Source organism: Onychomys torridus, chromosome 20 (genome assembly GCF_903995425.1).
Source record: "Onychomys torridus chromosome 20, mOncTor1.1, whole genome shotgun sequence".
NCBI lineage: Eukaryota > Metazoa > Chordata > Mammalia > Rodentia > Cricetidae > Onychomys > Onychomys torridus.
This window is the reverse complement of record NC_050462.1, coordinates 22975534-22992105: the sequence shown is the minus strand read 5'-3', so window position 1 is coordinate 22992105 and position 16572 is coordinate 22975534. Positions and strand designations below refer to the sequence as shown.

The window sequence follows — 16572 nt, the reverse complement described above, 5'->3', positions numbered from 1 at the left end:
TCTGAGCTGAAACCATCATTTTAAAATTTTAGTATATTTTCTTAAATCACAGACAGGTCTCACTAAGATCTTACTAGTATGAGAATAATTTTCTCCTATTATCTTAGCAAATACAGTATGCAAAATGTTGCACTCGGCTCAGGGCTCAGAGGACCTATTAATCTGCATCTGGAATGCCTTTCTCGAAGCTGAAGCCAGGTTCTCCAGTGACTCTCCTCAGCACACTCTGTGTAATAGGATCCAGTGAACTTCTGCTTTCCCTTTTGTTTTTCCGGCTCTCTGGTGAAATTCTTCATCCCGAGATGACTAACCAGATTTCAAGATGCATTTGTTTAGTTTTTATCCCCCATGCACCTTTGGAGTCCTGTTGCATTTCAAACCTGTAAATCTCTTTTAACCTGATTGGGATAGAAATGTTAATGAGCCTTGGGCTGTCAATCTATAAAGAAAACATAGATTCCTATGTTTCAGCCTAGAAGCTGAGCTCCACATGTCCTTGTTTTGTGAACACTGTTAGGTCATCCCTTTGCTAACAACATCTACAAATCAGCATAATGTAATGATGGAAAATATTTTATCTCAGCTTATTTTCAACTCAGAGGGAGAAAACCACATTAAAGCTGACATCGGTAGGTTTTATGGTTCATATACCTACCCAATGAAGTGGAAAGGCTAGTATGAGAAATGAGACGTTTATTATTCAACTGTTTTAGTATGTAAGAGAAACTTCATAGCTTTTTTTCTTTTATAAGCTTTTGTGACTTTTTTCCCATAATATTAATTGTGAAGATGATTGCTATTGATGTTCTTAAATTTGTAGGTGAGGGTTGATAAATGTGAATAAAACTGCTCCTGAAATGGGGTGCTTAAATCAGAAGATCTTTATAGTGTGATTTATTTGTGCCTACTCTGAAACTGATTATCTAAAGAACCTTATATTTCAAACCTGTTGTTTTATAGTACCACTAGTATACTTGTGTTTACGAAACTGATATTTTTACAGTTTAATAAAACATCCAAGTATTTGAACAAAGAATTGTTTCCTTCTGGTTTTTTTTTTTTTTTAGGAGACATTCCTAAAATTGTATTTATGTAATCAGTTGTTATTATTTATTTATTTATTTATTTATTTATTTATTTATTTATTGTGTGGTGTGTGTGTGTGTGTGGTGTAGAGAGATGGAGAGATGGGGGATGGAGGGCTAGTTATGCCAGGGCACACCTGTGGAACTCTGAGCACTACTACTCCCAGGAGTCAGTTCTCTCCTGCCACCTTGTGGGATCCAAGACAGAACTGAACTCTTCAGAACTGAGCATAAGTGCCTCTACCTTCCCAACTACCTTGCTATTTTTTTGGAAATATTTACCTTTAGAGTTCAAGAAGGAAAACATGTAAGCCTGTCTTATCATGTAGCTGATTATGAATTTCATATTGACAGTAATAGACTTAGTCACGGGTGCTATTCCTGGGCATTACTCCCACAGACTGTCTTTCCTGGATGCTGTGTCTTACTTTGGACACCCTCTTAATTTCATCCTCCCCTCCCTTTCTGTAACCCACATCCAATGCAGAAGGCTCATCAGGTTTTTTTGTTTGGTTTGGTTTGGGTAAGAATGACAAACTGAATCATTATACACAATAAGCCTGTTAGAAGTGTTAGGAGGATAAATGAGAGAATCCAGAATGGAGAGGGTCCCTTCTCAGCATCTGGGGCAGCACCACCACCTTTGTGATGTAGTAATCAACAAAAGATCTTCCTAAGCCTCTCACAAAACATTCCACTTCATTATGGACTCGAGTTGGAGGTATACTAATCTCATTTGAAGGAAATGAAAATAAGAACATAACAAAAACCAGAATATGGTTGCAGGCATTATATAATATATAATATATATTATAATATATAATTTCAAATTATATGCTAAAAGGATAATATACTAACATTCCTGAAAGTTAGAGATATTTTTCCTTTAGACAGAAAGAGAATTTATCTTAAGAAGAATATTCTAGGAGCAGCAGACAAATATTAAAGTGTTTCTGATATTTGTAAAAATAAATAGAAGTATTGTAATGGGTATTTATTTTAAATCTTAATATTAGCACCATAAACTTTTGTTCTTATGTTAACTAACTGTGCTGTTTACTTATTAGATTGGTCATTTCCTTGATTTTTTTTTCTTAGTTTGTAACTAATTCATGTTTTCTCTGGAGTGATCTCAATTTAGGCTATTGAAATTTAAATTCTATTTTGAAAATGCTTAACTGACAGTGTATTCTCTACAAAAGAACTGAAATAAATAGTTTGGCAAAGAGAAACACCTTTATTATTTATAAGAAGAAAAACATGTCATTGACATAATAGGGATCAGTGAATAAAGACTTCTTTAATACATTATATTTCCTGAATTATCTGTCAAATGGAGTTTTTCATATCATTAAATATGAGAAAAGTTTATCATATAGATTATTCTTTTCCTCATTATAACAAAGAAAGACAATAATTTAATGAATATATTCATTTTGAGAAAAAAATCCTAACATTCTACAATTGTCGTCAAGTTTAATTTTTAAGTCATTACTAACAGGAAATGTAATTCTACTTTTCATTTCAATATTTGATGATATTAACTGCCAAGATATTTTTATCTGTCTATATGGAACTGCCTCTCTCATCAATGGTTGTGAGGTTCAGATATAGGCATTTTTCAAGTAAACAGTCTAAACCTGTATATTATAGAGTCAATTAAAAACAATTTTGGTTTAAATATATGTGTAAATTGTCTGTCACATTTCAAAAATTTAGCATAAAATGTGACATTTCTTTATAATTATGTGTTGTGTTCATAAGTGTTATGCAGATGGCTAACATCCCATTTATCTATGGTGGTTCTGATCTTGAGACTGCTCTGTGAGATGATTCAGAAAGCCATTGGTATGATAGACAGAGACTAGAAGAACTCCACATAGATCCCATATATTAAAAAGGAGAACTCTGATTCTGCTAAACACAATGAATATGATGAAGTGGAGGAGATCTTGGTTCTGGCTCTCCACTTTCAGGTTGTATACTTTGACATGCCTAATTCAGTCCCTTCCTTTTTGTGCTTATTTAATTTGATTGGATTTTTATCAGAGATCATCTTACAAAGTTGAGTTGAAGTCCTTTGTCTTTCTGGCTCAGCGCCCACATTCTTAGCCATGATATATCGAACTTGATATCTTCATATGTATGTATTCATATATGTAGAGAACAGTTGAATTTCTAAATGAAGTGTGATCTCAATAGATTCTTATAATGTAAGCCATACTACTGTATGACAAATGAAGTTTTAATTTTTTAAAATTTGTGTGTGTGGTTATTTTGTCTGCATGTCTGTCTGTACACTATGTGCAGGTCTGGTGGCAGTGAGAGCAGACAAGGACATGAGGTTCCCTGGGACTTCAGTGAGCTGCCATGTGGTGCTGTGAGTGGAACTCTGTTGCTCTAGAAGAGCAGCCAGTGCTCTTAGCCACTGAACGATGCCTTCAGCCCATAAATGAAGTTTTAATCTAAGTTAAATACACAGAAGGACTAACTGTCACATAAATAAATATAATTCATCTTTAACACCTTCTGAATTAGGTTCCCCCTTTCCTTTGTATCTCCAGTGCAGAAGACTCATCAATTTTTTTATTTTGTTTTGGTAAGGATGGCAAACTGAATCACTATTCACAAAAGATCTGCTGGAAGTATTAGGTGGATCATTTTGAAAGTCCAGAATGTTTTGGTATGAGAGTCAACACCCTGACTTATAACAAGGGTCCCTTCACAGAGTCTGGGTCAGCGCCTCCACCTTTGGGAACATGGTAATCAACAGTAGATCTTCTTCAGCCTGTTGCAAAACATTCCACTTCATTACGAGCTGTGCATTGTCTTCAGGAATGAGTCATGCCTATAAATTCTATAAATTCTAAAGGGTATGTAATAGCACATGCTTTGGGTGATACCTCCTGCCAACCTTCTGCCCTCCCTCCCACATACGCACTTGATCCGCTATGCATAGAAGTCAAGATTTTTCCTAAACCAATACATAAAGGAAAGCTTTTCGTTTGATTTCCTTAGAAGCCATATCCTTGTCAGCAGTTTAGGGCGAAGGACAAATAAGTTTCAAGAGTTTTCTAATAGATGTGGAACAGACCTGTGGGATGAAATCATGAGGTCTCTCTAATGCTCAATGAGGAAGTTATGAAGCAGCCTGGAACAGTGGGCTGTTTGGTCAAGTCTGGTCTATCACCATGTCTTTACTCCAGACTAAGTACTAGCTAAAGTGCTATCAGCCTTTCCTTTTCACGAAGCTTCATATTTTCTTACCCAGGCTCTTGCTATATAGCCCTGACTGGTCTAGTACTCACTAAATAGCCCAACTTGTCTTTGAACTCATGGCAATCAACTAACCTCAACCCCCATGGGATTGTCAGATATTTATGTCACCTCATCCAGTGGAATAATTTTAGTTAAATAGGGGGTGGGTTGGGAAGAGTGGGAGGAGGGATGAGAGGGGGATCTGTGGTTAGTATATAAAATGAATAAAAACATCCTTAAAAAAAGTTAAAAAATAAACAAATAAAATAGACAAAATTCCTCTTATTATTCCTGGCTTACATTTACAATTGCTGAGGGACTATCACCTTCATTAGCTTTTCCACACTGTAGGTGTATTCATAGCATTTTATATTTGAGAGCTAGAGTTTAGGCACACTGCAAATCCATGCTAGATGTCACCAAGTAAGTAAATGGAAAGTTGCCCCCATCATTGAGTACACCAGTGGAATCAGTGAAAAGCACAGGCTTGCTATAATGTCTTTGACAGAGACTTTCAAAACTATTTAAGGATCCTTCTAGAACTACTCTAATCCATCACTGGGAAATACAATTCCATTATGAGATATATGTGTAACTTTAAAGTTTCTGACAGTTGCAGTAAACATGCAAAAATAGACAAAGCTTACTTTTGAATATTTTTTAGCCTTTTATAAACAATATATAAATTATTCCTCAGTGTTCACAAGGGTTGGTTTTAAGTCCCTGTATTGTATAACAAAGTAACATGTTTTAGTCCCTTATATCTGCTCTCTATAAGTACAGTATCAGCATGTGGGCAAGGTAGGCAAAGAGAAAATTGTCTTAGAGTAGAAGCTTTAACCATGTTATTCCTTAATATTACAAGATAATAAAAGGTATGGATTAAAAGAAATTGTAGATTTGCACATTTATAAATGCATAACTTAATAAATAAGTCACCAAACATATTCCAAATCAAATACATAAAGACCAAATTTATTATTTTAAACTTTGATGTGGATTTGAGGTTTCTATTGAAAGTTATTGGATGCTAGACTTCTCTACTAAATTTTATGTAGCAACAGAAAATTACAAGGAGACATAGTAAGTGTGGGTCTGTTTCTCATCTCTCTACATCACTCTGATTTGGTCTAACCATGGGTTTCTCTATGAACTTCAAAATGAAACCAATGTTTAGAATAACTCAATATGATACATAGAACAAAGTAAAGAATCAGCCCAGCAGTTTTACTCTGCTAAGTACATATTTTGGTAGGAAGCATATGGAAGAAAGTGAAAAGAACATGTTTTATATAATCTGACTGGCCCGAGTTATACTCATCATTTTGATAAGTCATCTTGAGCAAGTGACAAACTCTCAGAGGCTCTTCTCGTACCATTATATTAACAATTTAATATGGACTTGAAGGATTCTATAAGGTCAAATAACAGAGTATATGAAAAGTCCCAGGCTTGTGTGTTGTCAACAGTAAATAGTAACACAGCACAGTAAACCTTTCCAGGCTAATCTTTCAAAATCAAACCAAAATTCCACTAAGCAGACTAAAGGTGAATCAGTTCTGCATATCTTATCTAGATATTATTAATATTTATAGGAAATAAGACCATCAGTCCCTTATTTCTTTAGGCATTTTTTGTTTGTTTGTTTTGTTTTTCGAGACAGGGTTTCTCTGTGTAGCCCTGGCTCTCCTGGATCTCACTCTGTAGACCAGGCTGGCCTCGAACTTACAGAGATCAGCCTAGCTCTGCTTCGCAAGTGCTGGGATTAAAGGCATGCTCTACTGTAGCCCAGCCTGTAGGTAATATTTTATACTATAAAATAAACCAATGAAATGTTTCTATCACCAGAATCCCAAATGATATGTCACATTATTGTCTGGAATCCACATATTCTTTTTATTCCTTCCTTTTCAAATGGAAATAAAATTGGTTCATCTCTAGGCAAACAAAGCAAAGAACATCAACCCTTTGGTTTGATTCTTAATCTTTACTTGGTGTTTAAGCTTTCAGTTATATTTTATATAGAGAAAAACCTTTTCTTTTCAAATATTAACTTTTTAGTGAGTATCAACCTATACATAATAATAAATAAGGAATTTTAATTTTAATATGTAAAAGAGGGTTTAAAACTGGATACAACAATTAATTTCAAGTGAGGATGGTCAAGGAAAAGACATTTTCATATTCTATTTGAGGGAAGAGTTGATGTAGTTAAATCATTTTAGACATAGAAATATGGCCAAAATAAATACCCAAAGACCAATAAATTTGGCACATGCTAAGAATGGAAAGCAGAGCAAACAAGGGAATTGATTATTGGGCAGAAGTAAGGGGCCTTGTGGGAAATGACAGGGAGTTGTTGTTGGAGAGATGTGACTAGCAGGGAAGATGATAAAGTTCATTGAGAGCCATACAACTCTCATGATGTGGCCTTTATGTGTTTTGAGGTTGTCTTTGAAAACAGAAACACAGTAATATCCCCAGTCAATATTATTAGTAGTAATTTCTGGGGTATTTCTTAGATAAGCAGATATTTAGAAATACTATTAATATAATTAATATTAAATCTATAGGGTTACATATTAACGAGTGGGATGATTACTTGTTCTTCGAGGACAAAACCTCAATGATTGAGTTAAAGAACATTATTAGCTTTTGAGAATCTGATGAGAGTTGATCTCGGTATTGCTGATGCTTATATCTGAATGAAGTTCCTGGAAGTACAGACTTTGGGAGAACCATTGTAAAGTTCTCAGGGTGATAGTCATGGAGATGGAGGATTCTGGTCTGTGCTTTCTCTAAACCAAGGATGCCTGGGGAAAAAAAGCTAGAGTTTCTAACAGTATTTGCAAACATTGGTAATGATTTATCTTAAACAGCAAATACCGCAGACCGAAGGGCTGAAACAGCAAACCTTGACATCTTGTAGTTCTGGAAGTTAGAGTTCTGAGAATCATGGCACTAGTGCTGCTGGACTCTTGGTTATGCTTTGAAGAAACACATTTTCTTGCTGTGTGCTACATATGGTAGGGAAAGATTTCCCCAATCATTCATGCCCATTTGAGAGCAGTAATCTCATCATGAGACTCCACCTAATCTCACTTTGATTTCCTCCAAAGACTCCACCTCCAGATAATGCCTGTTGATTAAACTCCACCAAAACATACATTTGGGGAGAGGGGGAGAGACAACTTCTACAGAGAACTTCTTAACACCATACGTTTTCCCAAACAAAGTTCAACAAAATCTCTTTTTCAAATTTTACAAAGATAGCTTATGGTAGAAACTGAGTCCTTGAATGGTAACTGCCTTCGTTTTAGGTTCTAGAGATACTTAACAAAGCTAAGAATTCCTCGAGTGACAAAGGTCTTGGAAAATGTATGTTATAAACAATATATGTTTATATCTTCATTGGTTATAAGTGGAGGCAAGTACACTTATCTTAGTGGGACACATACCTCAGAACCTAACAGCAAGATGGATGCACACACCTCAGGGCCTAACAGCATTATGAAATTTGTTTTCTTTGTGTTGTCATTGATCCTTTTCATCTCTCAACTAGTCAAAATTCTACATTTCATTTTCTGTAATGATTGAATTCTGTTGCATTTTTAGTATCCCTTTTTTCATTTCATAGCACCATTAGTTGATTTCCCAGTGATTCATAGTCATCGAGTGATTTCTCATTTCTAATTTTAAGAATTACATTAAAAAATTATGACCAAGCACTGTCTACATGGCTAAGTATATTAGCTGTTTTTATATTTACTTCTGACCCGATGATGGAAATTGTCCAAATTTACACTCAGGGATACAGAATCAGAGTGGTTATATCCATTTTCCATCACCCTCAGCAAACAGGTGCTACAACCTGGATATAAATGCTGTGAGTCTGAATCTAACCTGCACATTATTATTATTATTATCATTATTATTATTATTATTATTATTTATTACTATTATTATTTATCATTATTATTATTATGGCACTATAGGTAAAATATACATTATGATCAAAGTGTATATCATCACAGATTCAAACATCTGCCAGTAGGAAATCCAAATGCTACTTATTTTGAAATCATTAACAGCAAAATAACTTAACCAGGTGGTGGTGCCACACATCTTTATTACGAGCACTTGAGAGGCAGAGGTGCTTGGATCTCTGAATTGAGGACAGTTTGGCCTATACAGTGAGTCCCAGGACAGCCAACACTACTACACACAAAGGAACCCTATCTCAAAAAAACAAATAAAATAAATTAAAACTTAATGGCAGGATAACACCTTTTTTTTTTTTTCTCTTATGTTTTCTAATTTATAAAACAATAGTACTCTGGTTTCTTGAAAAGGTCAATTCAGAGATGAGAGCTCTTTAAGCGTTAAGGATATCATTTGGAAGCTTGGACTTCAAACAAGGTTGCATAACCCAAAGTATCTCCACAGTATCCTTTTTCCAGTAGTATGCAGCTATGAGAACCAACCCACTATAGCCATAGGAGCATTAATTGTTGATTTTGTTTTTGTTTTGGTTTTTGTTTTCTTCAGACAGGATTTCTCTGTCAGTGTAGCTTTGCGCCTTTCCTGGAACTCACTTTGGAGACCAGGCTGACCTTGAACTCACAAAGATCTGCCTGGCTCTGCCTCCCAAGTGCTGGGATTAAAAGCGTGCGCCACCACCCCCCCCCCCAGCAAATTGTTGAAATTTTTTTAACACAAAAATTTTCTTTTGATTCTACGCTGTTCAGCATTTCTGCTTCTGGGTCTAAACATTTTTAACCATCGATTCATATATCTTCTCTTACATAAAAAATTACCATCTCTCTTAAACATTCTTATGACTTTTAAATTCCTTTTGGCTCAGTCACAGCCACTACAAGAAAGAAAAAGTTTAAACCTTACTCTCATCTACAAAAACAGTCTTGAAAGCATCAGAGCATGATTTACAGTGTGGATCTGTGCTTTCTGGTTTGACCAATTTCACTTCTGTTCATGTACTGAAATTTGTTGCAGCTTAGCAACTATGCCAAACAGTACATTCAAAGTATCCTAGGTTCTTCCTTGTTGAAAACCTTACAAGCTTTGTTTCCTCCTGTTTTTAACCTTAATTTGCAACTTTGTGTTTCTCTCCACTGATTTAATTCTGTCACTCTTCCTTTTCCAAAGTCCTTTTTTATCCCCTAGAATTTTAACTAGCATTAAAAGTGTGGTTCAATTTTCAGTGAAAGTTTTAATTTAATCATCACCCACAGAATACCTGTAGAAAAGTAAGTGATTTTCAGAATCCATTATTACTCCTGGAGTTAAGATATTGCATGATGAGATGTAGAGAGATGTTCTGCATCCTACACATGGCTTGCTTCAACTTTGATCCAAATGGTTTGACTCAAAGAAACCCACATAACTTAAAGGAGATGCAGCCTACTTTATTTCATTTTAAAAAATAAAAAACACTTTAAAGTTTCTTCCCTTAATTCATTTTCCCAAGATTTACATTTCTTTAACTATGCCAAGACAGTACTCTAAGTTTTACTAACAGAAAGAATGCAAGATTAAAGGGCATTCTTACTCAAAATAGAATAATGAGTTACTTAGATTTGTTCGATCCAGTTAAATTATTGAGCCAATACTAATACAGAGGGGAAAAAATGGCTGTATACTCTTCTCCCCCAAAAGTAGCACATATGAATCAAATACAGTGTGAAAGAAAGAATTCCGAGAATGTCAATCAGAAGTGCACACTATTGGAGTTAGGTTCCCTGTAACTAATTGCATGAAAGAGATTTTTCTCCAAACAGTTCCTTTTAAAATTAAAATTCTCCTTATTATAGTGGGTTTGATATTGCACAAGTGTCTGAAACCCCACAATGAAACTGAAAAAAAAAAAGTCTAAAGGACTTTTTTCTTCATTTTGGTATCTTAAAACATACTCACCTAGTTACTGGAACGGTAAATATTAGAATTGCTTGGTATAAACAATCAATTGTGCATTGAAGTTGTGTGCTTTTAGAGGGTATCTATGAAGACAGGAATGATTAATTTTGTTTTGACTTGATAGAAAGGCTGCATTTGTGAGCATCTGATGTTCAAATTTGAAAGATGACGTATTTCCCTAAGGTCCTGCCCCACCTCTTTTTTTTTTTTTTTTTAAAGACTCAACACCCCCAGTAAAAGGTAAAGTGTCAGCTTTGTTGAATGAAAAAAAAAAAAAATGACAGAATTTTTTTCGATGACACTAAAAAGTTTCTCCTTTAGACCAAAATCTGAGAAGAGATGGATGGCAAGGAGGCCTGGCATTTCACTTCACAGCTTGCAGTTACACAGAAAACCTGGCTTTTCTGCACTGCCAGAGATTGGATCGCTCTCTGATGAAAGTGAGAAATCCTTGGTTCCACCCACCGCGCCCATAAACACACCACCACACCACAGGCTGCTTTGCAGCTACTGTCAAATGTACCTGCCTCCTCCCTTTACCACCTCGAAATCTGCAGCCCTTTGTGATATGGATTCATTCTGATTCCCGATCTGGGAAACAAAACGGCCACTGTCTTTACCAAGGGACGGTTAGATGATCTGTTTGCCAACATCAATATTTGGATGGAAAGCTTAAAATATGTTGTTTTTCCAAGAGTTAGGCTTCACAGGGGGCAAAGCACCGCTGATGAAATATTAGCAGCGAATCGGTTAACCACTAACTTTTTTTCTTGTTCAAGAAGCTCTTTCAAGTTTCCATTTGGAAAAGAAACTTCGCTGCCTTCGCTCAGAAGAGACATCCCAACACGCATGTTTAAACAAAGAGTCTTCTCTGGTTGTAGGTCACATTGTCTACAGTGCTGAAGCACATCAGGATCCTTTTGGAAACCTAGCTTCCACCGTAGATGCTAAATACTGCCATCACTCATTGCTTCCTGGGCCGGGTATTCTATCCCGGACCATAAGTCTCACTCAGGTGAGCACCAGGTTTCTATCCACCTTTGTGAGCGACAAGCTCAAGGGCTGTCTGATTGAACTACAACCAGATGGCCCTGGCAAGCAGTCGGGCTGAGGTGGCCACCGGTGAGGGATTGGGCTAGCGAGCCAGTTCTCGCTGCTGGGAGGGACCTTGCTGGTAGTCCCACACAGTGTTATTTTCATTCAATTTAAGATACTTAGATTTTCCTCCAGTCTACATTCTTTCTCTGGAATGTCCCTGATTAGACTCCCGCAGACTTGGAGACCTTTATTTACGAGAAAACTCACCTTAGGACACGTAGCAAGTTAAATCTCACTTGTTCAAACTCACGCCAGGAAGGCTGCTGTGAGGGGCAGGGCAGTTTGAAAAGAAGAGAGCGCCTATTGAGCTTCGCTTTTCTCCAGTTCTTTATTGATTTTCTAAAGGAGTTGGTGCACTCACCTTTTTCACTTCCTCTAGAAATAAATCCTGGTGTGAGAATCATATTCTTCTTGTTGGGTTTACGAAGCAGGGAGTACCATGGTTTTAAAAAATAAGTTGCTAGATTCCCTGTAAATGCCACATCTAGCAAACAGGACTACACTCACCATGTAAGCTTCCAAACCCTGTCCTCTTGTGCTGTGGAGTCAAAGGGTACTGAGATGCTATTTAGACAGGAGGATGTTCTCTCTCTTTGAACCTGCCTTGGTTTTACCTATCTTGCTTGCCCTGGTGGACTTGTTTTAATGACCGTGGACTTTACACTTAACATAGTTTAATTCTAGTGCAAAGGAGAAACATCTGTCACTTGAGCTCAAAATCTATACTGTGATTTCTTAAAAAAAAAAAAAAAAAGTCTTCACATGAAAGGATAAAAAGCTTGTGGCATATGCACACATAACTTCATGAAGACAAGCATTATCTGTCTTTAAGATATACCCCAGAAATCAGTAAGGAAAATAAACTCAAAATACACTGAAAAGAAGTTTAAACACCTTATTTATCAAATATGATATTAGGAAGTGTGTTTTAAATGGTTAAAATTTTATTAGTGCAAATATGATATTAGGATCTGTGAATTGTGTTCAGCTGAGTTTATTCATTATTTCAAGGCATAGGTAATGTAAAAACTCCAGCAGTCTTTTGTTACATTCAGAACTTTTTAGAACAATGAATACAATTTTAAAGAGAAATGAATTTATCTCTATTATCCTTATCATAGCTATTTTATTTTATAAATTAAAAATAACCTATCATGATTTTAGTTACTATTTATATATTTATAATAAAACACACTTTTTAGTGACTGCAAACAATGCCTCTAATATTACCAGTTGCTAAATGAGCCAAAGCATTTGTATTAAGGGCAAATCATCACCTGAGATTTTTACACTTATCTTGGATCCTGTAGAACCAGAGAACTGAACTCAATCCCATCCGTTCTCTTTTGAAGAAAAGTGATCTATATGGAAAAACTATTACTGAAACCAGTTGAAACTCAGGAACAAATATAGCTTTGTGAAAACTCATGAGTTGGTTTAGGATACCAAATAATATTGCCACTGAAGTCAAGATAAACACCATCCACAGTGTCAGAGGGCTTTGTAACAGCCCAGTTGAAAGACTTCGAGATTCATTTCTCTTGCAAGTCATTGTTGTACAAGACTTAATTAACAACTATGACACGCTCCACACTTGTCTATAAGTCTCTAGGCAAGTTTTCCCAGGAATGTTTTAATATAATTTAAATCTCTCTCTCTTCTCTCTCTTTCTCTCTCTCTCTCTCTCTCTCTCTCTCTCTCTCTCTCTCTCTCTCTCTCTCTGTGTCTGTGTGTCTGTGTGTGTGAAAACTACCAAGCTGCTTTGATGCAATATATGTTTCTGCATCAATTATGTCTGCAGAACTGTGGGAAGGCTGAAGATGAAGCCAAGGAAGGAGCCGTGCAGCAAAGCATATACAAACAGGAGGCCACTTGGCTTCCTGCCATGATACATGACATTCAATTATTTTAGTCCTTTTTCATGAGAGTCTCTCTCTCTCACCAGCTCCTCCCCCGCTCTACAGGCCATTGCTTTTCTACATTTGGCATACTTTTCCTGATTCAGCATACATGAAGGTCTTGAAAACCCAAGCTTTACTATAAGCCCCAAGCTCTCTCTGAAATAAGAAAGTGCTAAAACTAAAAATTTTGGAGTCTTCTCCTGACTTGACCACTATTACTAAAACAAACATGATGTTTCATTTAATGAGTCCAGAAAGAAACTAGAGTGGTCTACATGTTGCCTTTTCTACGGCTTTGATGTAAATAAAAATATCTTTCCTTTCCCAAAACGCATTGGCATAGGGAAGAACATCACTCAAAGCAGCTTTTATTCAGTGAAATGGTATAAAATGAATGAAATTGCCCTAGAAGGTCAGTCACTCATCGGAACATTCTAATTAGGTGCTCCCTAACGGGAGTGTAAAATAATCATAACAGTGGAATTTTCTAATATTTTTAGCTCATATATTTATTCTGATATTTATTCCTCAAAAGGAAACCAAGTACAGAAAACTTCATAAATAACCAAACTGTATTTCTATATAGGAGGCTGCCAGCTTGGAAAAAAAAAAAAAAAGCAACAATAAGCTCTGCAGGAATAATGTTAGCTGTGACTTCAGAAGGGAGTAGCAGTCATCTTCATAGAATACCCTCTCCATGGTTTTGCCATCATATGGTGCCAGAGGAAGTATCTCCTTTACTTCAACACATCTTAGTGACTGGTGGAGAGAACAGCCAAGATTTTCACCCCAAATAGTCTTCTTAATCCCCTTTATCTCTTTGCTTTATTTCCTTTTTACATTCCACCCTGAAGTCCTACACAGGTGCTGAGGCTCCATCCAAGGCTCTGAAACTTCCAGGGATCTAAAAGTGCAAGAATTCTGGGGTGTCCGGGATATTTCCAGGCTTAAAAAGAAAAATAATGGTCCCCCATCACTGTGGATATCCTACCCTCAGAACCCAAATGTGAAGGAAGCAGGTGAGAGAAAGAAGCACAGAAACCTATTTCTGATTGACTTGTTGGATGAAGAGCAAAGAAGCAAGGTGTACCCTAAGTTCCGAGCACACGTTGTGAATGTGCAAAGAAGTGTGAGGAAATGCAAAAGTGAAATACGAACCTGGAAATGACAGCCTGGGGCTGAAGAGGAATTTAAAAAAAAAAAAAAAGCCACCTAAATCCTGACTTAATTAACTGGTTCCTCCTTCCCAGTCATCACTGACACTGCGTGGTTTGAATCAGGGAGAGATGGCCTAGGACAGAGACTAGAAGAAGGCAACTTTAAAAGGGAGTTAGCACCCATGCTGGATCTCATTTGATAAGTGAGAACATTTACCAAAGGGTTTCAATCTAATTCCAACATTATCTCCCAAAACATCAGACAGACGTAGCACAGGTGAAATGATCTCCTATTTTATTTCGCCTTCTTATGACTTCCAGAAACCACTCGGTTGTCTCTGCCTTAATTGGTATTTTAAATTTAATGTTAGTGCCCTAATGGCTAGGGCCCTGTCATTTCTGTAAACTCTATCTCGACCTCTCAAGATCTATTTAATGCAGCTCTTGGCAACCAAAGACTCAGCTCCTTGCCAAAAACTGCAGATTACGCATTCGTTATGGGGAGTTTGCCATTAACTGTTCCCCCTGTTACGAGCATATGTGGTTGCATGTCACCAAACACAAGGGGTTCCGTGTAATAGATTTGAATTTCCAAGGTTTCAGGGATCTGGTGTGGGTGGGTGACACCTTTACCCCACCCCTTCAACCACTTTAACCAAAAGTGGCTTGGGGTAATGGCGTGGAAAAGGCTTCCTAGGCACCCGTTGACCTGGCCTACCCTGCAGTTTTCTCCTATTCAGACCCCTATTGGTACACAAGTACTGGAGAGCCAGTATCATGTGTCTTTGATTTAAAAGACACCGAATGTTTTTCAGGGAATTTGGAGCTCCTAAAACGCATATTTATAAACAGACTGGCATAGCTCTAAGTTTACAGCTAGGAATTCTCGGCATAGTTCATCAGTCATAGGAGCTCTGGCTGCTGTGACAATTTGAAAGACCCATCAAACGTCGTCCTCTATCGTCTTTCCCGAGTTTATTAGGGTAAAGCAGCGCACTTTCAAAATACCTAGAGGTAAGATAGCTTAAAAAGGGAGAGGTGAGATCTTGCAAAATTACCAAGCCAACCAAGAGTGGGAGTCTAACTCAATCTGCCCCCCCCCCCACGAGGAATAATCTGATTGAGGGTCGGTCCTGGAAGAATACAGCGTCTCTATTTGTAAGCAAGACCTCCCGCACGCGTTTCCGGGGGGGGGGGCTTTCCTCCCCCACTTCCACCCCTCTCCAGCTAAGGTGATGCAAGCTTGGCCTCACACACTGTGGAGAGTGCCTCGCTTGGAGTCCTGACTCCCTTTCCTCTGAAGCACTGTACCCTTCCGTGCTTTTTCTTCGACTACTACTAGAGATTTGTCACTCGGCCTTTGGTGCGCGGAAAGCACTGCTCTGCTCGCAGAGAACAATTGAGAACACAATAGAACCAGTTAAAAGGCAGCGTCAACTCGTGGGAGCATGACAGCCGCTTCTTCGGATGACTGTCTATGGTGGACCACGGGCGGCCACTGCGAACGCGAACGTGGCTGCTGCTGCTGACCCTCCTGCTTCCGTCCCCGTCGATGGAATCTGCATTTTCATGGCCAGCCACGCCTTAGCGACCGTGCTAAGCAGCAGTTCTGGTGTGCCCTGTGCTTGGACAATCTTTCTTCCCAAGCTTGGCCAGGTTGGGCAGCCGAGAGGGTCTCACCTGTGAGGCGTGAGTCAGAAGGACCCCGAAGAACGAGGAAATGTCCGAACCTTGCTGACCGACAGTCAGTCGGCTCAATTGGGCGAGGCCACCCGCTGAGTCACGGCTACCCGAAGTATCTAAGGCTCTGGTGTAACTGCCAAACGCAACCCGGAGAAAAGTGACAGCCGCTGGGAAGGCCTGTGATGGGAAAGGCTACGTCAGGACCGGTGAAGAGAGACCTCCCTTGTCCACAATTTGTAGGGGAGTTTCACCAGATTTGCAAGCCTGCGTGATCTCTTGCAAATGGCTGCTTGCATGTGCCCAAGGCAATGAACTCAGACGCCTCGGGCTCCTCAGAACCTGAAGTCGGGCACAAGACCAAACAGAATGGTTTTCAGCTCTAAAGCGCCGTTTTTGCCCGCCCTAGCATCTCCTTCTAGGTTCTAGGCCCGCAATGGCAACCGTGAGTTCAACACC

The 16572-nt window shown here is 37.9% G+C and overlaps 1 protein-coding gene across 1 annotated transcript in view; it reads left to right on the top strand.

Moving 5' to 3' along the window:
- Positions 1–983, top strand: part of Lrriq1 (leucine rich repeats and IQ motif containing 1) — a 191788-nt gene extending 190805 nt beyond the window's left edge. The window contains exon 28 of the mRNA XM_036170070.1: positions 108–983. Coding sequence (XP_036025963.1) covers positions 108–247 — 140 coding nt within the window. The 3' untranslated portion in view covers positions 248–983. The remainder of the gene's footprint in view (positions 1–107) is intronic.
- The last annotated feature ends 15589 nt before the right edge of the window (positions 984–16572 follow it).